At 46.8% G+C, this 23,598-nt stretch overlaps 1 protein-coding gene across 4 annotated transcripts in view; it reads right to left on the reverse strand.

Annotated features, from left to right (window-relative positions):
* The window catches only part of RGS22 (regulator of G protein signaling 22), a 157,828-nt gene that overhangs the window by 57,583 nt on the left and 76,647 nt on the right, over positions 1-23,598 (reverse strand). For all 4 annotated transcript variants that reach the window (XM_068237725.1, XM_068237724.1, XM_068237727.1 and 1 more), the window contains one exon: positions 17,354-17,476. In XM_068237725.1, coding sequence (XP_068093826.1) covers positions 17,354-17,476 — 123 coding nt within the window. The remainder of the gene's footprint in view (positions 1-17,353; positions 17,477-23,598) is intronic.

Genomic DNA, 23,598 nt, shown 5'->3' on the forward strand with positions numbered 1-23,598 from the left:
GGGGTCTAACACCTGGAGGGGGGCATGGCGGAGTGGGATACACGCCAAAAGTCCCCGGGAAAAATCTGGATTTGACGCAAAGCAGCGTTTTAAGGGCAGAAATCACATTGAATGCTAAATGACAGGCCTAAAGTGCTTTAAAACATCTTGCATGTGTATACATCAATCAGGTAGTGTAATTAAGGTACTGCTTCACACTGACACACCAAACTCACCGTGTAACGCACCGCAAACAGCTGTTTGTACTAGTGACGGCCGTGCTGGACTGGTGCGCACCATGGCGAGAGTGCAGGTTTTGGTGGCTTTACAGCCCATATGGTCGGCCTGGCTGATGTAGCTGAATGACAGAACAGTGACTGTCCAGCTGATCAAATTTGGTCTGACCACAATGAAGCAACGACCTTATTATCTTTTGTGTGCCCCCCGAGACACTCATCTAGGCGCCGGTCATTGCTGCATTGTGATACGCAAGCCCCTTCACCACGGCAAGGTAATGATCACGAAGGGGAATGGGCGCATGTACATGCCTTTTCTTTTGTTGTTGCAGCTGCCCTCAGTGCAGCCAGAAAAATTAGGCAGTCATGTACACGCACCATAAAAATTATTACAGCGGCCGCTGCTAGCAGCGGCCTAAAAAATTCAGCAATCCGCCTGGAGTCCCGGACCCTGTTGGTGGTGGTGGAGAAGGTAGTGAAGCGGCCTGCAGGCAGACATGCTGTGTGGAGGGACTGGGAGCGACTTAGTCTTTTTGGGGCAGGCCAGGCAGCCAGTCACACGGCGTGCAGGCAGAGATGCTGTGTGTGCGGGGACTGACTTAGTCTTGGGGCGGGCAGCAGCCCTCCGGGATCCATGCCTCATTCATTTTGATAAAGGTGAGGTACTTAACACTTTTGTGACTTAGGCGACTTCTCTTCTCTGTGACAATGCCTCCAGCTGCGCTGAAGGTCCTTTCTGAGAGGACGCTTGCGGCAGGGCAGGAGAGAAGTTGGATGGCAAATTGGGACAGCTCTGGCCACAGGTCAAGCCTGCGCACCCAGTAGTTCAAGGGTTCCTCATCGCTGTTCACAGCAGTGTCTACATCTACACTTAAGGCCAGGTAGTCGGCTACCTGCCGGTCGAGGCGTTGGTGGAGGGTGGATCCGGAAGGGCTACGGCGAGGCGTTGGACTAAAGAACGTCCGCATGTCCGACATCACCATGAGATCGCTGGAGCGTCCTGTCTTTGACTGCGTGGACACGGGAGGAGGATTAGTGGCAGTGGTACCTTGCTGGCGTTGTGCCGTCACATCACCCTTAAAGGCATTGTAAAGCATAGTTGACAGCTGGTTCTGCATGTGCTGCATCCTTTCCACCTTCCGGTGAGTTGGTAACAGGTCCGCCACTTTGTGCCTGTACCGAGGGTCTAGTAGTGTGGCCACCCAGTACAGCTCATTCCCCTTGAGGTTTTTTATACGGGGGTCCCTCAACAGGCAGGACAGCATAAAAGACGACATCTGCACAAAGTCGGATCCAGTACCCTCCATCTCCTCTTGCTCTTCCTCAGTGACGTCAGGTAAGTCAACCTCCTCCCCCCAGCCGCGAACAATACCACGGGAAGGTTGAGCAGCACAAGCCCCCTGCGACGCCTGCTGCGGTTGTTCTCCTGCCGCTGTCCCCTCCTCCTCCTCCTCCTCCTCCCCCAAAGAAACACCTTGCTCATCATCCTCTGAGTCTGACTCGTCTTCTGCACACGACCTCTCTTCTTCCTCCTCCTCCCCCCTCTGTGCTGCCGCAGGTGTTGAGGAAACAGCTGGGTCTGATGAAAATTGGTCCCATGCCTGTTCCTGCCGTAACGGTTCCTGGTCACGCTCATTCGCAGCTTCATCCGCCACTCTACGCACAGCACGCTCCAAGAAGTACGCGTAGGGAATTAAGTCGCTGATGGTGCCCTCACTGCGGCTCACCAGGTTGGTCTCCTCCTCAAACGGCCGCATGAGCCTGCATGCATTTTTCATCAGTGTCCAGTTGTCGGGCCAGAACATCCCCATCTTCCCAGACTGTTTCGTTCTACTCCAGTTGTAGAGGTACTGGGTGACGGCTTTCTTCTGTTCTAGCAGGCGGGAGAACATGAGCAGGGTCGAGTTCCAGCGAGTGGGGCTATCGCAAATGAGGCGTCTCACCGGCATGTTGTTTTTACGCTGAATTTCTGCAAATCGTGCCATGGCTGTGTAAGAGCGCCTCAAATGCCCACAGAACTTCCTGGCCTGCTTCAGGACATCCGCTAAGCCAGGGTACTTTGCCACAAATCTTTGAACCACTAGATTCATGACATGTGCCATGCAGGGTATGTGTGTCAGCTTCCCCATATGCAAAGCGGCAAGCAGATTGCTGCCGTTGTCGCACACCACGTTGCCTATCTCCAGGTGGTGCGGGGTCAGCCACTCATCCACCTGTTTCTTAAGAGCAGCCAGGAGAGCTGCTCCAGTGTGACTCTCCGCTTTGAGACAAGCCATGTCTAAGATGGCGTGACACCGTCGTACCTGGCATGCAGCATAGGCCCTGCGGAGCTGGGGCTGTGTAGCTGGAGAGGAGAACTGCCACTCAGCCAAGGAGGAGGAGGAGGACAGCGAAGAGCATGTAGCAGGAGGAGAGGAGGTGGCAGGAGGCCTGCCTGCAAGCCGTGGAGGTGTCACAATTTGGTCCGCCGCTTTCTGCTTGCCATCGTTCACCACCAGGTTCACCCAATGGGCTGTGTAGGTAATGTAGCGGCCCTGCCCGTGCTTGGCAGACCAGCCATCCGTGGTCAGGTGTACCCTTGACCCAACGCTCTTCGCAAGAGATGACACCACTTGCCTCTCAACTTCACGGTGCAGTTGGGGTATGGCCTTTCTCGAAAAATAAGTGCGGCCTGGCATCTTCCACTGCGGTGTTCCGATGGCCACAAATTTACGGAAGGCCTCAGAGTCCACCAGCCGGTATGGTAACAGCTGGCGAGCTAACAGTTCCGCCACGCCAGCTGTCAGACGCCGGGCAAGGGGGTGACTGGCCAAAAGTGGCTTCTTCCGCTCAAACATTTCCTTCACGGACACCTGACTGCTGCTGTGGGCAGAGGAGCAGGAACCGCTCAAGGGCAGAGGCGGAGTGGAGGAGGGTGCCTGTGAAGGTGCAAAGGAGAAAGCGGCAGAAGCAGATGATGCACCTGAAGGAGGAAGAGGAGAAGGAGGGTGACTTTTCTTTTGTGTGCTGCTGCTGCTTTTGCTCAGGTGGCCATCCCATTGCTGTTTGTGCCTTTTCTCCAGGTGCCTTCGTAAGGCACTTGTCCCTACGTGAGTGTTGGCCTTTCCACGGCTCAATTTTTGTTGGCAGAGCGAACAGATGGCTTTGGTCCGATCTGAGGTACACACATTAAAAAATTTCCACACCGCTGAGCCACCCTGGGATGTGGGCACTATGGGGACCTCAGCAGCTGATGCTGAAGGGCAAGTTGGCTGGCTGTACATAGGTGGCGATACATGGTGCCGGACTCTGCCACCAGCTGTTTCTGACGAAGAGCTGCCCCAGCTTCTTTCAGCAACTTCTCTCCTCCTACTACTCTCTGACTCCCCCTCTGAACTGTCCCCCTCTTCATCTCCTCTATTGGGAACATACAGAGGATCCCTATTACCGTCATCATCGTAGTCATCCTGCCCAGCTTCGCTTGCCTCAGACAAATCCAAACTTGCACCATCAGTAGGTCCTTCATCCTCCTGACACATTACATCCATAGTGTTGCCGCGTAACTCAGACATATTAGCTGGTGAAAATTCATCTGGCTGTAACAACAATGGCTGTGCATCAGTGATTTCAACACTAAATAATTCTTGCGAAGTGTCAAATGCAGCGGAAGTGGTTCTAGTAGTAGCGCTGGTGGCTGAGCAAGATGAGGTGTTCTGTGTCGCTAAATACTCAACCACGTCCTGACAATCTTGGGAGGTGATGGGACGTGCCTTCTTCCGAGCACTGTACTGTGGGCCAGGTCCACACGAAATTACATTTACACGACCTCGCGCAGACCTGCCGGGTGGCCTTCCTCTGCCTCTGCCACTACCTCTTCCTCTTCCTCTACCTGTTTTGTCCATATTGGGTATGCACGGAGTGGTATATCACACTGCGTGCACTCACGTAGGTAGGTGGGTTCACTTAACTGCACAGGTATGCGCACTGATGCGGTGGGTTCACTGAACAGAACAGGTATACAGTGGCGGGTTCACAGAACAGGTATGCAGTGGCAGGATCACTGAACACAATAGGTATGCAGTGGCGTGTTCACTAAACAGGTATACAGTGGCGGGTCCACTGAACAGAACAGGTATACAGTGGCGGGTCCACTGAACAGAACAGGTATACAGTGGCGGGTCCACTGAACAGAACAGGTATACAGTGGCGGGTCCACTGAACAGAACAGGTATACAGTGGCGGGTCCACTGAACAGAACAGGTATACAGTGGCGGGTCCACTGAACAGAACAGGTATACAGTGGCGGGTTCACAGAACAGGTATACAGTGGCGGGTCCACTGAACAGAACAGGTATACAGTGGCGGGTTCACAGAACAGGTATGCAGTGGCAGTATCACTGAACACAATAGGTATGCAGTGGCGTGTTCACTAAACAGGTATACAGTGGCGGGTCCACTGAACAGAACAGGTATACAGTGGCGGGTCCACTGAACAGAACAGGTATACAGTGGCGGGTCCACTGAACAGAACAGGTATACAGTGGCGGGTCCACTGAACAGAACAGGTATACAGTGGCGGGTCCACTGAACAGAACAGGTATACAGTGGCGGGTTCACAGAACAGGTATGCAGTGGCAGGATCACTGAACACAATAGGTATGCAGTGGCGTGTTCACTAAACAGGTATACAGTGGCGGGTCCACTGAACAGAACAGGTATACAGTGGCGGGTTCACAGAACAGGTATACAGTGGCGGGTCCACTGAACAGAACAGGTATACAGTGGCGGGTCCACTGAACAGAACAGGTATACAGTGGCGGGTCCACTGAACAGAACAGGTATACAGTGGCGGGTCCACTGAACAGAACAGGTATACAGTGGCGGGTTCACAGAACAGGTATACAGTGGCGGGTCCACTGAACAGAACAGGTATACAGTGGCGGGTTCACAGAACAGGTATGCAGTGGCAGGATCACTGAACACAATAGGTATGCAGTGGCGTGTTCACTAAACAGGTATACAGTGGCGGGTCCACTGAACAGAACAGGTATACAGTGGCGGGTCCACTGAACAGAACAGGTATACAGTGGCGGGTCCACTGAACAGAACAGGTATACAGTGGCGGGTTCACAGAACAGGTATACAGTGGCGGGTCCACTGAACAGAACAGGTATACAGTGGCGGGTTCACAGAACAGGTATGCAGTGGCAGGATCACTGAACACAATAGGTATGCAGTGGCGTGTTCACTAAACAGGTATACAGTGGCGGGTCCACTGAACAGAACAGGTATACAGTGGCGGGTCCACTGAACAGAACAGGTATACAGTGGCGGGTCCACTGAACAGAACAGGTATACAGTGGCGGGTTCACAGAACAGGTATACAGTGGCGGGTCCACTGAACAGAACAGGTATACAGTGGCGGGTTCACAGAACAGGTATGCAGTGGCAGGATCACTGAACACAATAGGTATGCAGTGGCGTGTTCACTAAACAGGTATACAGTGGCGGGTCCACTGAACAGAACAGGTATACAGTGGCGGGTTCACTGAACAGGTATACAGTGGCGGGTCCACTGAACAGAACAGGTATACAGTGGCGGGTTCACAGAACAGGTATGCAGTGGCAGGTTCACTGAACACAACAGGTATGCAGTGGCAGGTTCACTGAACACAACAGGTATGCAGTGGCGGGTTCACTGAACAGGTATACAGTGGCGGGTCCACTGAACAGAACAGGTATACAGTGGCGGGTCCACTGAACAGAACAGGTATACAGTGGCGGGTCCACTGAACAGAACAGGTATACAGTGGCGGGTTCACAGAACAGGTATACAGTGGCGGGTCCACTGAACAGAACAGGTATACAGTGGCGGGTTCACAGAACAGGTATGCAGTGGCAGGATCACTGAACAGGTATGCAGTGGCAGGATCACTGAACAGGTATGGAGTGGCAGGATCACAGTACAGGTATGCAGTGGGCTGAGGGCTCACTGAACAGAACAGGTATGCAGTGGCAGGATCACTGAACAGGTATGGAGTGGCAGGATCACAGTACAGGTATGCAGTGGGCTGAGGGCTCACTGAACAGAACAGGTATGCAGTGGCAGGATCACTGAACAGGTATGCAGTGGCAGGATCACTGAACAGGTATGCAGTGGCAGGATCACAGTACAGGTATGCAGTGGGCTGAGGGCTCACTGAACAGAACAGGTATGCAGTGGCAGGATCACTGAACAGGTATGGAGTGGCAGGATCACAGTACAGGTATGCAGTGGGCTGAGGGCTCACTGAACAGAATAGGTATGCAGTGGCAGGATCACTGAACAGGTATGCAGTGGCAGGATCACTGAACAGGTATGCAGTGGCAGGATCACAGTACAGGTATGCAGTGGGCTGAGGGCTCACTGAACAGAACAGGTATGCAGCCAGGAAGAAGTTAAGCCTAACTAATCTTTCCCTATATGAGAGACTGCAGCAGCTCGCCCTACTCTCACTAATGCAGGCACACGAGTGGCCGTAATGGCCGCCGCTGCCTGCCTTATATAAGGGGGGTGGGGCTCCAGGGGCTAGAGTAGCCTAATTGGCTACACTGGGCCTGCTGACTGTGATGTAGAGGGTCAAAGTTGACCCTCAGTGCATTATGGGGCGAACCGAACTTCTTCCGCAAAAGGTTCGCGTGCGGGTACCGTACGTTCGCGCGAACCACGTTCGCCGGCGAACCGTTCGGCCCAACTCTACCAATCAGTAGCCGATACCCCCTTCCCCACGAGAAATCGTTTCCTTTCCTCCATTAGGGAGGTCTTTGTGGCTGATATTGTGGTGAAACCCCTCCCAGTGCGATGCCATGTCCATGGCCCTAACAGTCTCATGTGAACCTCGTTGCATTGCGGGAAAAATGGCTTTTCTACCCGCCAAGCAACCAGTATCTCCCTCTGTGCATAGAACTCTCAGTAAGGATCATTCCGTACAGATCACCTGGCAGAACTAAACATTTCACCACCAGTGATAAATTTCACATTGTAAATCAGGGAGAGGAAAGCTTTTACAGTGAGCAAACACTGACTAAATAATTTATAAGTAAATATTTTAAAGGACAAGCAACTGAATTAATTATGTTATTTTCACTACAGTTCCTCTTTAAGTCAATTATATATACAAATATGATATAGATGAAGAACACACTTTAATCGGGGGAAACAGAGTTCCGTTCACAGCAATACCCTAGAGATCACTGACACAGAACACGAGGAAACATCACCTCAAGAGTGATGCAGATATCCACACAAAGAGGGATGCAGATATCTACAAATATAAATAGGGATGCCGATCTCCACAGATACAAATAGAGATGCAGATATCCACAGATACAAAGAGGAATGCAGATATCCACAGATACAAAAAGTGATGCAGATATCCACAGATACAAAGAGGGATGCAGATATCCACAGTTACAAAGAGGGATGCAGATATTCACAGATACAAAGAGTGAGGCAGATATCTACAAATATAAATAGGGATGCAGATCTCCACAGATACAAATAGGGATGCAGATATCCACAGATACAAAGAGGAATGCAGATATCCACAGATACAAAGAGGAATGCAGATATCCACAGATACAAAAAGTGATGCAGATATCCACAGATACAAAGAGGGATGCAGATATCCACAGTTACAAAGAGGGATGCAGATATCCACAGATACAAAGAGTGATGCAGATATCAACAGATACAAAGAGGGATGCAGATATCCACAGATTAAAAAAGGATGCAGATATCCACAGATACAAAGAGGAATGCAGATAGCCACAGATCCAAAAAGTGATGCAGATATCAACAGATACAAAGAGGGATGCAGATATCCACAGTTACAAAGAGGGATGCAGATATCCACAGATACAAAGAGTGATGCAGATATCAACAGATGCAAAGAGGGATGCAGATATCCACAGATAAAAAAGGATGCAGATATCCACTGATACAAAGAGTGATGCAGATATCCACAGATACAAAGAGGGATGCAGATATCCACAGATACAAAGAGTGATGCAAATGTCAACAGATACAAAGAGGGGTGCAGATATCCACAGATACAAAGAGGGATGCAGATATCAACAGATACAAATAGGGATGCAGATATCCACAGATACAAAGAGTGATGCAGATATCAACAGATACAAATAGGGATGCAGATATCAACAGATACCAAGAAGGATACAGATATCCACATGTACAGAGGGATGCAGATGTCCACAGATACTAAGAGGGATGCAGATATCCACAGATACAAAGAGGGATGCAGATATCAACAGATACCAAGAGGAATGCAGATATCAACAGATACCAAGAAGGATGCAGATGCAGATATCCACATATACAGAGGGATGCAGATACTGTATCCACAGATACAAAGAGGGATGCAAATATCCACAGATACAAAGAGGGATGCAGATATCCACAGAAACAGATGGATGCAAATATCCACACATACAAAGAGGGATGCAGATATCCACAGATACAAAGAGGAATGCAGATATCCACAGATACAAAGAGGAATGCAGATATCAACAGATACAAAGAGGGATGCAGATATCCACACATACAAAAAGGGATGTAGATATCCACAGGTACAAAGAGGAACGCAGATATCCACAGATACAAAGAGGGATGCAGATATATCCTCAGATACAAAGAGGGATGCAGATATCCAAAGAAACAAAGAGGGAAGCAGATATCCACACATACAAAGAGGGATGCAGATATCCACAGATACAAAGAGGGATGCAGATATCCAAAGACACAAAGAGGGATGCAGATATCCACAGATACAAAGAGGGATGCAGATATCCACACATACAAAGAGGGATGCAGATATCCACACATACAAAGAGGGATGCAGATACTTACAGATACAAAGAGGGATGCAGATATCCACACATACAAATAGGGATGCAGATATCCAAAGACACAAAGAGTGATGCAGATATCCACACATACAAAGATGAATACAGATATCCAAAGATACAAAGAGGGATGCAGATATCCACACATACTAATAGAGATGCAGATATCCACACATACAAAGAGGAATATAGATATCCACACATACAAGGAGGAATACAGATATCCACACGTACAAAGAGGAATATAGATATCCACACATACAAAGAGGAATACAGATATCCACACGTACAAAGAGGAATATAGACATCCACACATACAAAGAGGAATATATATATTTAAAGACATCAAAGAGGGATGCAGATATCCACACATACAAAGAGGGATACAGATATTCACAGATACAAAGAAGTATGCAGATACCTACAGATACAAAGAGGGAAGCAGATACCCACACATAGCAAGGAAATGAGCAGCGCTACTTAAAAACAGACTAGTGCCTACCTGCAAAAGAGTGCAAGCCCCACTTGTGGGGTCGAATACACACCGAGCATACACATGACCTGTCTACCACTAGAGGAGGATGTTGGTTTCCATTAACAGCTTGCATGCAACCTATTAAGTACTCGTCCCTCCCACTGCGAAGAAGTCAATCCTCCATGGGAGGGGCCTAACACTAACTAAATCCTAACCTATGTATATGCATAGCCTGGGTGCGGCTAATCAAATAAAATCGAAAATTGAAAATTGCGCAAAAAGGTGGATCAGCGCAACACCAGGCCGCCTCCGAATGGCCTCCATCAGAGATGCGCTGAGCCCCCCCCAGGAACTACAAACGCACCTTGAACCCAAACAGAAGCTCTAAATATACACCAAAAGCATGGCTGTTAAGTGGGAGCAGCTGACAAAAAACGAATTACATTAGTACATAGCAAGGAAATGAGCAGCGCTACTTAAAAACAGACTAGTGCTTACCTGCAAAAGAGTGCAAGCCCCACTTGTGGGGTCGAATACACACCGAGCATACACATGACCTGTCTACCACTAGAGGAGGATGTTGGTTTCCATTAACAGCTTGCATGCAACCTATTAAGTACTCGTCCCTCCCACTGCGAAGAAGTCAATCCTCCATGGGAGGGGCCTAACACTAACTAAATCCTAACCTATGTATATGCATAGCCTGGGTGCGGCTAATCAAATAAAATCGAAAATTGAAAATTGCGCAAAAAGGTGGATCAGCACAACACCAGGCCGCCTCCGAATGGCCTCCATCAGAGATGCGCTGAGCCCCCCCAGGAACTACAAACGCACCTTGAACCCAAACAGAAGCTCTACATATACACCAAAAGCATGGCTGTTAAGTGGGAGCAGCTGACAAAAAACGAATTACATTAGTACATAGCAAGGAAATGAGCAGCGCTACTTAAAAACAGACTAGTGCCTACCTGCAAAAGAGTGCAAGCCCCACTTGTGGGGTCGAATACACACCGAGCATACACATGACCTGTCTACCACTAGAGAAGGATGTTGGTTTCCATTAAGAGCTTGCATGCAACCTATTAAGTACTCGTCCCTCCCACTGCAAAGAAGTCAATCCTCCATGGGAGGGGCCTAACACTAACTAAATCCTAACCTATGTATATGCATAGCATGGGTGCGGCTAATCACCCACACATACAAAGAGGGATGCAGATATCCACAGATACAAAGAGGGATGCAGATATCCACACATACAAAGAGGGATACAGATACCTACAGATACAAAGAGGGATGCAGATATCCACACATACAAAGAGGGATACAGATATCTACAGATACAAAGAGGTATGCAGATACCTACAGATACAAAGAGGGGTACAGATACCCACACATACAAAGAGGGGTGCAGATACCCACACATACAAAGAGGGATGCAGATATCCACAAATACAAAGAGGGATACAGATATCCACACATACAAAGAGGGAGGCAGACATCCACATATACAAAGAGTAATGCAGATATCCAAAGACACAAAGAGGGATACAGATATCCACAGATTCAAAGAGGGATGCAGTTATCCACAGATACAAAGAGGGATGCAGATATCCAAAGACACAAAGAGGGATGCAGATATCCACACTATACAAATAGGGATGCAGTAGTGTTGGGCGAACAGTGTTCGCCACTGTTCGGGTTCTGCAGAACATCACCCTGTTCGGGTGATGTTCGAGTTCGGCCGAACACCTGATGGTGTTCGGCCAAACCGTTCGGCCACATGGCCGAACTAAGAGCGCATGGCCGAACGTTCCCCGAACGTTCGGCTGGAGCTGTGATTGGCCGAACGGGTCACGTGGTTCGGACCCGAACGCGCTCTGATTGGCCGAACAGTCACGTGGTTCGGGTAAATAAATACCCGAACCACGTCATATCTCCGCCATTTGTCTGTGGGTTTAGCTTTGGGTAGGCAGGCAGGGTAGTTCGCGCTCCAGCCACGCTAGCCAGGGTCCCCCCAGTCATTGTGTCGCTGCTGGGAATAGTAGTACACCGCTCGCTCAGCCACACTATATAGCATTGTGTTTACTGCCACTCTGTGTACCTCGCTCAGCCACACTATATAGCATTCTGTTTACTGTTCTGTGTCTGCTGGGAATAGTAGTACACCGCTCGCTCAGCCACACTATATAGCATTCTGTTTACTGCCACTCTGTGTACCTCGCTCAGCCACACTATATAGCATTCTGTTTACTGCCACTCTGTGTCTGCTGGGAATAGTAGTACACCGCTCACCCGCCACTGTATAGCATTGTGCTCTGTGTCGCTGCTGGGAATAGTGGTACACCGCTCACCCGCCACTGTATAGCATTGTGCTCTGTGTCGCTGCTGGGAATAGTGGTACACCGCTCAGCCACACTATATAGCATTCTGTTTACTGTTCTGTGTCTGCTGGGAATAGTAGTACACCGCTCGCTCAGCCACACTATATAGCATTCTGTTTACTGCCACTCTGTGTACCTCGCTCAGCCACACTATATAGCATTGTGTTTACTGCCACTCTGTGTCTGCTGGGAACAGTAGTACACCGCTCGCTCAGCCACACTATATAGCATTGTGTTTACTGCCACTCTGTGTCTGCTGGGAACAGTAGTACACTGCCGCTCACTCAGTCACCCCATTACTATATAGCATTGCTGGGATCTGTAGTACTCTGCTCACCCACCCATACCATTGTACTGCCAGTCACTGTGTATATTGCTGGGATCTGTAGTACTTCACTCACCATCAACCACTATATAGCATTGCGTACTCTGCCAGTCAGTGTGTATATTGCTGGGATCAGTAATACTCCACTCAACGTCAACCACTATATGAGCTCACCATGAGTTCCTCAGAGACCTCCGCTGTGAGCAGCACTCCCAACAACAGCAACAGCCAACGCCCCACGCAAGCTATAACATCCACCCCAGCAACCAGTGGTCAGCAGCAGCCCTCCCCGGAGGAGAACGTTGTGTCCATCGGTCCGGCGCCAGAGCGATTATTGAGGGCTGCCATTGAGGAGATGATGGGGCCTGATGTGGAGGAGGAGGTCGGGCTCAGGCCAGCATCCCAAGTTAATGTTGAGGACGATGAGGGGTCGGTGTCTGGGGATGTTGGGGTGGCAGAGGTGGTGGGTGGGTCAGACTCAGGAGAAGAGTTGTATGATGAGGATGATGATCGGGACCATCTGTATGTGCCTCAGAGTCCGACCCCGGAAAACATGTTGTATCGTGTGTTTAGGTACTAAAATCTGCGTTCCCACTTCTCAGTACTGCCCGGGTCCACGGATCCATATAATTTTTTGGGCAGCACTATCAAACTGTGGTACTATGAGTGAGTTGCCATGGTCCTTCTGTGCTGTCACACTCACCGTCTGTCTGCAGATGGATTGTTCAACACAGCTACGCCATCTGACATGTAGTCCTTGACCATCTTCTCCAGGCGATTGGTGTTGGAGGACGTGGAACTGCCCGATTGCTGTTCTGTGGGCTGCTGCATGGGTGTCAGAAAATGTTCCCACTCCAAGGACACTGCCAATACCATTCCCTTTTGGGCACTAGCAGCAGCTTGTGTTCTTTGCTGCCCTCCTGGTCCTCCTGGGTTTGCTGAAGTCAGTCTGTCGGCGTACAACTGGCTAGAGAAGGAGGAGGATGTCAATCTCCTCTCTAAAGTCTCCATCCTCAAGGGCCTGCTGGAATTGTTCCATTTTTGACCTGTCTGACACTTTCTTCAATCAGTTTTTTAACATTGTGTTTGTATAAACTGGGTATAAACCCAGTAATTGGTGTTGTCCAGAATAATGAATAATAATGAATAGTGAATAATGCGCGGGCCGCGTTCAATGCAGTCTAGCATGAATTGAGCCATGTGTGCCAGAGAATCCTGCCAGACTCCTCTGTCTTCATGTTCTTGTGAGCGTTGTGATTGTTGTGATGCACCATATTCGTCACCAGCATCACTTTCTTCCTCTTCTGCTGTCCATTCCCGATAAATTGTGGAAGTCCAACGTGCACCGCTCTGTCCCTCGGCAGTGGGGGCATCCAATTCCTGCTCCAACTCCAGCTGTTCCTCGTCCTGTTCTTTGTCATAGCTGGGACCAGCGTTTCCTGAGGCAGGTTGCCTGATGTTGGTATCATCACGCTGATCGTTTTCATCTTCAGATTCCCCCACTTGCATCATGCCAGCGGTTTCCATCTTCAACATTGATTTCTTCAGTAAACACAGCAGTGGTATTGTAATGCTGACTGTAGAGTTGTCACTGCTCAGTCACAAGCAACGTGGATTGCTCAAAATTTTGGAGGACTTGGCAGAGATCCAACATGGTGGCCCAATCAGATCCACAGAAGCTTGGTAGCTAGCTGCTGGAATGCGCCTCGGCACTGCGCAAAAGCGTGCTAGCATGTGCAGCGTAGAATTCCAGCGCGTAGGGAGGGACATCACCCAGCGAGCGATGGTGCGCTAGATTGAAGCGCTCCTGCATCTCTTGGTGAGTCCTTCAGAAGCGGTACTGGACTTTAAAAAATGTTTTTTTTTTTTTCCTTCAACAGAAGATCTGCCACGTTGGAGTGAGGAGGACGCCGACGACCCCGACACCAAGCTGAACCCCAGCGAACTCCAAGCAGAGGATCTTCAGGAACCCTCAAGGCTTCGAGCAAGCTGAGGAGGATCAGCAGTCCCGACGAGACCTCTCCTCATATGTGACTGTGTGCAGTGGAGTAGAGCTCCCCAGAACAACCTCTCACTTGTCACTTTGTCACTGGTCACTTTGTCACTTTGTCACTTGTCACTTTGTCACTTGTCACTTTGTCATTTTGTCACTTTGTCAGTCACTTTGTCACTTTGTCACTGGTCACTTTTCACTTTGTCACTTGGTCACTTGTCACTTGGTCACTTGTCCAGATGATCTCGGTACACCTCCTGCGATTCAAATTCCTGCACACATTGCTCTGGGATTTGGGTGTGATGAATGATGCATCTAACTGGCCACCGGAGGCAATTAAGGCCTTCAAAACATTGAAAGCAGATTTCTGTTCCGCCCCCATTTTGCGTCATGTTGAGTTGTTGACGTCATGTTCATCCTCGGCCTCACCTTGCATTTCAGTGCAAGGTGCATTTTCCACAGAAAAAGGTTGTGAATCCGGGCACAACATTTGTGGCTGTTCCATTGACCTTTCACAGGTAGAAGATTGTGGGGGTGGGAATAGCTCCTCCGAATAGCCCATTGTGTCCTGAAAACTACTCATTGCATTGCTTTGCGCACGCATTTTTTTGTCCTCATGCAAGGCCTGAGTTGCGCATGAAAGCGTGGCCTTCTCCTCCTCCTGTTCCATCACGTCTGCTGCTGCTGGGTTAGCGTTGCCGCCCGGTCCCTGTTTATTGAACCTCTTATCTTTATTACATTTATGACTGCATGGCGGTACAAAGCATGCTATCCGCACGCTTCTTGTCCTCATGCAAGGCCTGGGTTGTTGTGTCTCAAAAAGCGTGGCCTTCTCCTCCTGCGCCTCCTCCTCCTGTTCCATCACGTGTGCTGCTGCTGGTGCTGGGTTAGCGTTACCGGTCCCTTTTCCTGGAACCTCTTCTCTGTATTACATTTATGACTGCATGGCGACAAAAAGCATGTTACCTGTGCAAAGAAACATGACATTTTCCACATTTAAAAGACAGTTTTTCCTTTGAAACTTTACAATAAATTTTCTCAAAAACTATAAGCTCTTTTTCAAATATTTTTTTTCCTCTTGTACCCACTTCCAAGGTGCACAAATTTGGGGTGCACCTGCAAATTTGGGGTATGTAGCATGTAAGGAAGCTTTACAAAGCACGAAAGTTCGGGTCCCCATTGACTTCCATTATGTTCGGAGTTCGGCGCGAACACCCGAACATCGCGGCGATGTTCGGCGAACGTTCACGAACCCGAACATCTAGGTGTTCGCCCAACACTAGGATGCAGATATCCATAGATAGAGGATTCCATCATTTCCACCAATTCCAAAGCTAAAAAAAAATATCTAGAGTTCAACTTTAATCGCTGTGGCTGCAATATTCTGACCAGGAGGGTATAGGAGCTTTTTCGTACCCACGGAGCCTCATTAATGTAAAAAATACACTTTTAATCGAGTTGGGAAATAACTGTCTGATGACAGCAAATAAAAATGCTTCCTTTAACTATCAAAAAAGCAAGGGGATAATAACATCTGACACCCATATATGAAAAGTGATTGATGGTGTCTGAAATAATATATAAACCAGCACCTAAAGAGAAACTGTACTGAAATTAACTTGATTATTAAAATTTCTTAAAAAAAAAAATAATAATAACAATAATAATAATAATATTCATTTATAAATGATTTAGTCAGTGTTTGCCAATTATAATTTTTTTTACTCTCCCTGATTTACATTCTGAAATGTATCACAGGTGGTGACATCATTAGTCTTGTCAGACGACCTCTGCAGAATGCTTGGTTACTGAGAATTCCAAAGCCAGTACACAGTGGCGTAGCAATAGGGGTTGCAGAGGTAGCGACCGCATCAGGCCCTTGGGTCAGAGGGGCCCCGAGGGGCCGTCCCTCAAGCACGATATTAGCTCTCTATTGGCCCTGTGCTGGTAATAATCACTTCTATAGATGCTTTAAATAGTAGTAATCATTAACAAACTGTTCCCCATCCCCTACTTGCACCTCTGACACTGTGGAAATCCTTGGCAGGTGTCGGTGCGCCTTATCAATTGTTATCTATAGAGTGCTTGGGAGGCCCCATGTAAAACTTGCACTGGGGCCCACAGATCCTTAGCTACGCCATTGCCGGTACAAAATATACCTAGCCCCCCCCCCCCCCCCCCGAATTCCGAAGCTAAACATCACTGGGTGGGTCTTCAATATACAGCAATATATAGCTATAGGAAGTGTTCTGTGATGCCGAAACCTGGAAAATGACAGTAAAAGCGGATATCCTGAATAATTTACAGCATTTATTTATATTTATTATATGTCACTACAGAGCCTCTTTAAACACACCCTGACTATTTTATTTCTGTTTTTTAACTGGAAAAAAAAAAGTTAAGAAGTTGGTGGTTTATTTGTGAAGACCTGGTCATTGCTCTTTTATTCACAGAATATGTATTGTTATAGAGTCCTAAAAAAAAAAAAAAAAAAAGAAAGAAAAAAAGATTCAACAGGAAACTAGACTTGATTCAATAGTTTTCACTTTATCTACTATCACTTCAATAGCCAATCAGGTTCTAGAGAATGAAATAAAAAAAAACTGTGTTTATTGCCTGATGAGGCGGGTTGTACCTGCGAAACACGTTGCAACACTTTTGGGGAGTAAATCAATAAATGTATGTCGTTATGAAATTCACAGTTTTGTGTCTGCTTTTAGTAGGTAAGTCCACCACTTTTTTTCTAAGCAATTTTAAAAATTTTAGTTTATTTTATTCTTTTGGCGCCTCTGTTTACTATCTACAGACAATAAAATAAATTATTGTTAGTTATGGGGAACAGCATTTTTTTTGCAGATTTTCCAACTTAATCCTGCAGCCTGTGAAAAACAAGAAGTGGGTAATACCTTTCTGATCATTTCTGTGATATACTTGGGCCTCCAATAAAAAGGCTTTATTTCTGAAAAGCGGGAGGGAGTGTTCTGTGTGCGAATGCAAATCCCTAGCATGGTACAAGCAGTTCTATCTCTCCCAGTTTACCTATGTAAGACTCTTCTCCAGCATACATTGTTCCCAGCATACCTTGTTCCCTGACTGCTCACAGAATGTAGCAAAGAAATAGCCAGCGCGGCGGTCATAGTGGAGAGCTTGCAGCATCTCTTCCATCTTGGAGCCCCGGAGCACTCGGCTACCCGTATCCACACTCTGAAAACACACAATACAGCCAGAATTCGTTTTTTAATAATGTATATTTTTGATTAAAAAAATGAAGACTGAAAAAATAAAGTAAAGAAAAAGTCACAAACTAAATCAAAGCAGTTTTAACTGTATTCTTTTAATCTAAATACACTCAATGGCCAGATAAATACAAGGTGGTGCAAGAAAAACCTGCATTTGCTGCCATAAGAGAGTGTTAACCATACTGCAGCAAAAGTGGACACAGGCTTCAATAAACCTTAGTAGCACACACAGAGCTCAGAGCGAGTAAGAGGCACACAGCGTCGGGCTCACCAGTATTTGCCTGTAAACTAGCGTTTATGGCAGGCAGACGGGTCATTTTTTTCCTGCACCGCCCTCTAAAACCACATTTGTCACCTTATTAATCAATCTTCTCTTTCAAACAAGGGTTGTACAGCCATGACTGAGACTGGTATTCAACCTGGTAACTGGCACAGGCAAGGGCCCATCCTTGAGATCAGGTCTTTTTGTGGCTACACTTGCTATGGGTATGAAGATCATGATAGCCACACTTGTTTTATGACCCTTGTAAGGTGGGCCCCCAGGATATGAGGGTCATCAGGGGTAGGCAAGGGAAAGGGTGTGAACATTGAAGGGCCACATCAAAGTCTTTCTGGGCGGTACCATGATTTGTAGCAGCCATGGGCTTTTGAGTCCAGACAGACTCGAATTCAGAATTTTAATGAAGTCTAATGACTTCAGGTGTGACCGCAGGATGGGGGTGTTAACTTACCCAGAAGTCTCCGGGACTCCGTCGGCATTTCATTACGCGTCATAGGCGTAATGAAAGCCTGTTGCATTACTCACTACAGGGTTTCCTCCTTCAAGCCGGAAACATGTAATGGAACGCATATGTCCCAAAGACTTCTGGGTAAGTTAACCCCCCTCCATCCCGCGGTCACACCTGAAGACATTAGACTTCATTAGAATTCCAAATTCGAGTCCGTCTGGACTAAAAACCCCATCTCTAATTTAATTTTTAGTTAACCTCTGGGTAAATGTATGAAATGTAGTGCTAAAGGATGGATTATAAATGTTTTGTATCCATAGAGTAGCTCCAAAACACACTCAGTATGCCAAGTAAAGTACTGCCTAGGCACCTACCTCAGTGCAACATCTGATGGCTTGCTTGAGCCATGGCACATTGCAAAAAATCCTCCAGAACAACAAGAAATGGTCAAAGGTTCATGCACACTAGTTTCACATGAGTTGACAGACGAACCAGAAGAGCGCAAGAATTCAGAAATGGCGTCAGATTTTGGCAATACACAGTTCTGTCCCGGGGGAGTCCTTTTGATGTCTAGTATCTGGCAATATTATGATTTCATCATCATTCTCCAGAAATCAAATTGTAGTCAGTGGAATAGAAGCACAAAGGAGGCACCACACCCCAAAAAATGCCAATCATCTGCATCTGGTAAAAAGGAGATGTGTAGAATGTTCTGGGATAACAAAGGCTTTTGTCACACCCAGAATCATCCATAGTGGTACTTCAGTTGGTACTGCTACTTATCTGGCTAGGCACCTTTCAGATTGCACAATTTGTGTGTGAATTGCATTTTTGAGAATTTTGCGAATTCGTTCACCACACAGCCAATGCGCTGCGCAAATTTACTGCAGTAACCCCCCCCGCCCCCCATAAAAAAAGCCAATGTGTATACTTGCCATGGACGTGCAATTCGCTTACAATGCTCGTCAATAAATATGCAAATTTTTGCATTCCAAATGTGAAAATTCTATTGAGAATGTGACGTTAATTACATACAACTTCATGTTAATTCATTAATTGTTTGCACAGAAGAAATGGAATGTAAAAATTTGCATAAAACTTGAAAAAAAGAAAGAAAAAAGAATCAGATGCAAAAATAAAAAAATCACAAAACCGAGCATCGCAAATACAAAGAAATACAGAAACACGCTGCTGGAAATCGTATCGATAGATTGCATTGATTGTGTAATAAATATAAATGTGTAAATCCTAAACCCTGCCCATGTTCATCATATGTGCATTATTTAAATAAACGCAGCTTCTCTTCCTGAGAGTTCCAACTTATATTTTATGAACTTATCCCTCCCATCTCCAATACCTAATCATAATGAGACTTTTCACCAAACGTGAAATTCCACCTTTGCTGAGAAATAAGCAGTCTTATCGGTTTAACTGTACATATCATTAGCACTGATGGCACATATAATTTGAAATTGCCTATCTAGTATATTTCCATTCAGATGTCCATCTAATACCCACTTCCTCATAGAAACTCTGTCAAAACAGAGTGTCTCTTCTTGCTTGTCACTCAGATAGTGCAGGTGTGGATAACAAGTAACACATTTTCTTGGCTTGTGCAGTTAGTTGCTCACGCAGGAAGGGGGAGCTAATCTGCCAGACAGGTAAATTGTGCGCTGTGTGGCATTAGCAATTTGGGCACTGCTTTACCTGGTAATATAAATTACAACTATAGCAGCGCTCACTGAGAAATTTGGGCGCTGGCAATAGCTGGATCCCCAAAACAATAATAACTGCATAATTCAGCCACCAGCAATAGCTGGTGCCAGGATTATGCAAGGGACAAAAGAGTTAGGTAGTCAGTAGGGGCAGAGTTTTTAACCCTTTAGCAGCTAATTTATTTAGAGGCTTGCAACAGCTCCAGGCCCATTTATTTTAGTACATTTATTTATTTATTTTTACACTTCACTGCTTCTAATTAGTACTACTGTAATGTGTATTTATGGCCACCTGTCAATAGGGGGCAGTGTGAGACAAAAACAGAGGACTTCTGCTTTGAAGTTTCTATATTTAGAAGTAGTAGAGAGAGATCAAAGCATTCAAAGAATTTACAGCAAGGCAAGTTCTGCCGACTGAGGTGAAAAGCGGTGCACTTTTCTCAAACGAGATAACTCTTGAAGCTGCTAATGGGTTAAAAAAAGGACAGAGATTAGCTAGAGCAGGGTGAACAATTTTTGCGGCTTCACCCTGTGTTGAAATTTCCTTGCGCCGTTTCTACATATGTGCCTGAACTGGACCGCTTTAGCCTTTAAACGGCAGCACATATTTCTCTGCTGACCTCTGTTGTACAAGAGCAATGGGCATTGGTCATTTCATCACAGTATGTTCTGCCATTTGGATATCTCAAATAATTAAATATTTTGAGTGTTTTCCAACCCACGAGAAAGTTCCAGCTGGCACCTTTGAAGTACGCAAGTTCTGCTTCCCTTTGTGGGAATGCAATCCTTCTTCAACCTACTTTAAATGATAAAACTGCTTGCGATGCGATACTTCCCTTGCTTATTTTCTGAAGGGCGTGCCATGACTTTTAACCAAGTGAGGTCACTCCAAAGATATTAACAGCAAGAAGAAAAAAAAACAACCTGTAAGCAATCTTAACCTTCCCCTGACGTGCATGTACTTCTGAGTGATAATACTTTAGTAGAAAAAAAAAACCAGTAATGTAAATTATTTTTACTTTGTGGAAAACTTAAACGAAGGAACTGATGAAATCAAATGTTACTGGGGGTGGATTATTTATCCTGGCCAAGAGTTTATTTAAAGTACATTCAAGCAGTTCCATGAGGTCATGAGTTTAACATGGTTGTTTGTATTGAGAAGAGCCCCGATACAGTTGTCAGAGGGGGACAGGGCAGCGGCACGAGACCAGAATGGCAGCGGAGTTGATAAAGCACAGAATTCCAGTAAGCATCGTGCATCGGCTATCTGACCTGGGGAGGAAGTTCCAGAGTGGCATTGTTATTGTGATCTCCATAAAACGTTCATCACCTCAAGATCCCCATAATCCATCTGTAAGCATTCGGGGATTTATAGAGAGCTGCTTAAGCCTTGAGCTATTTGCACACGATCCCCTAACAATTACTAATTGGTAATGGAATTATAGTCTCATATTCCAAGAATGCTCAATCAGCACTCGCGGTCTTAAAGGAGGTATTTAATATTGACCATATTTCATGGATCACACTTCACATCATCAGGGAGTCGATTTACTTTAGTCTTAAACTTTTAATTCCTAGCTATTTTAGGGCCGCAGAACATCGATGGCCTCTGGGCAGACCTCTGGAGAACAATGAAGATAACAAGCTCTTATTCTTGGGAAAACAGAAAATAAAACACTTAATTTTCTGGTGTTGTTTTGGGCTGTTCACCAACTGATGTTAAGTCATTCCCCAGTATGGTAGTAAAAGTCTGTGTCTCTTAAATCTTAAAGAGAAATAGCTGTGCTTTCCAAGAACACTAAAATGCTCTTATTTACTTTTTGTCGACTAATGTTCTGAATGCTAAAAGAAGTGAACCTGGGTGCTGGTGGAAATGCTGATCCTCTGCCTTCTTGGCAGTTCGCGAAAGAAAACTTTCTATGGTGACTTTCTAATGATGCTAAGTCAGGTGTACAGGAAGACCATCAGAACCTCGCTCCAATACCAAAAGCCTCAGCAGATACTCAGTAAAAAAAAAGGCAATTGGCTGGATTATCATTATTCCTTCTGTTAGGATAGTGCAACGGCCACTGCATTTAAAGGGTATCTGTAGAGGAAAAAAGTGGCCCAAATAAGTACTCACCTGAATAGAGGGAAGGTTAATCCAGAGTCTTCCCCATCCTCCTCAACCCGGCCATTCCAGCCCTTTGTCCCCTGAAAGACCATCAACAAGCCCTTGCCAACAGCTCAAGCTTGCGCAACACCTGATTAGCTCGGCTTTTTCCGCCAGAGCCTGGAGGAAGAGGACAGGGGAAGCCTTTGGAGGATCACGATGCTTCCCTCTCCCAATGTAAGTATTGAAAATGTTCAGGTTTACGTTAAATCTCCACATATCTCATAATAAGTCTAACTTGTGACATGTGTGTGTGAGAAAACGCGGAAAAGCCGCCGCGAGTACTCAGAGTAAGGCGGCTGATTCCGCGTTCAACATGGCAGCTGGCGCGCATGGGCCTGCATCCACTAGCCAGACGGAGCGCGGAGAAACCGCTGCATGCCCAGTGAACAAGGCGGCAGATTCCGCGTCCGACGCGGCGGTTTGCACGCATGGGCTTACCACTAGCATTATGGCTGAACGCGGGGAAACCGCCGCATGCTCTGACAGCGGTGCAGCTGGCCCCGCGTTCAAACCTACAGAGGCATTACAATACATGGCTGGTGTGGCTGGGACTGATAGTCCACACAGGTTTAGAAGGACGCGCGCGCTGAGAGGCAGAGCCTTTATGGCAGTCAGAAGGGTGTCAGCTGATCTGGCGTTGCGATCACTACGTGGTAGCACTCAGACCTTGTCAGTATCTGTGATATTATCTGTGTTATTATCTAGACCAGTTCCTAGGTGTTGATGATCAAGGACCTCACACCTCAGTCTAGGGAAAACTGTATATTCCTTGGTGTCACTCACACTCTGTCCTTCCTACTCCTAGCCTGACCCCTCCCTCGGGAGAGTCTCAGGCTTGCGGAAGGAACGTGTTACTGTGCAGTACTCCTTACTGCTGTGCAGCTGCTCCTCAGGTGCAGTCCTCAAAGTATTTATGTTGCACCAAACACTCAGTTATTACCCAGGTGTCCAGAGGTTAGAGATATATCTGATTATCGGTGATACTGCAGATCATCAATAATCGGGTATATATCTGTATTCTCGGTGATACTGCAGATCACCGGTAATCAGACCCTCTCTGTGTTACACCGATCGTTACAGTGTGTTATAGTAGATGAGTTTCGGTTATCCGGCACCGATTGGGATCAGCTGATGCCATGTAAGTGGGCTTTCTGGTTGCTTGAGACTCAATGTTAAAAATAGGCCTAGCTAATACAGTACTATACATCACTCTATACACAAACCATGAACTCTGTATTAAATGTTAAAATACAGTAATGAAAGTATATTAACCTTGGGGGAACCACAGAACCCAGTCGTTAAAGGAAACCAGAGATAAAAAATAATAAAAGACTTATATATACCTGGGGCTTCCTCCAGCCCCATGTGCACGGATCGCTCCCACGCCGCCGTCCTCCGCTGCCTGCAACTCCGGTATCGGGCCCCGTTACTTCGGCCAGTCTCTGCAAGTGAAGTGCACTCTCTATGTAACTCTCCACAGAGAGCCTCA

The sequence above is a fragment of the Hyperolius riggenbachi genome, chromosome 5, assembly GCF_040937935.1.
Source record: "Hyperolius riggenbachi isolate aHypRig1 chromosome 5, aHypRig1.pri, whole genome shotgun sequence".
Taxonomy (NCBI): Eukaryota; Metazoa; Chordata; class Amphibia; order Anura; family Hyperoliidae; genus Hyperolius; species Hyperolius riggenbachi.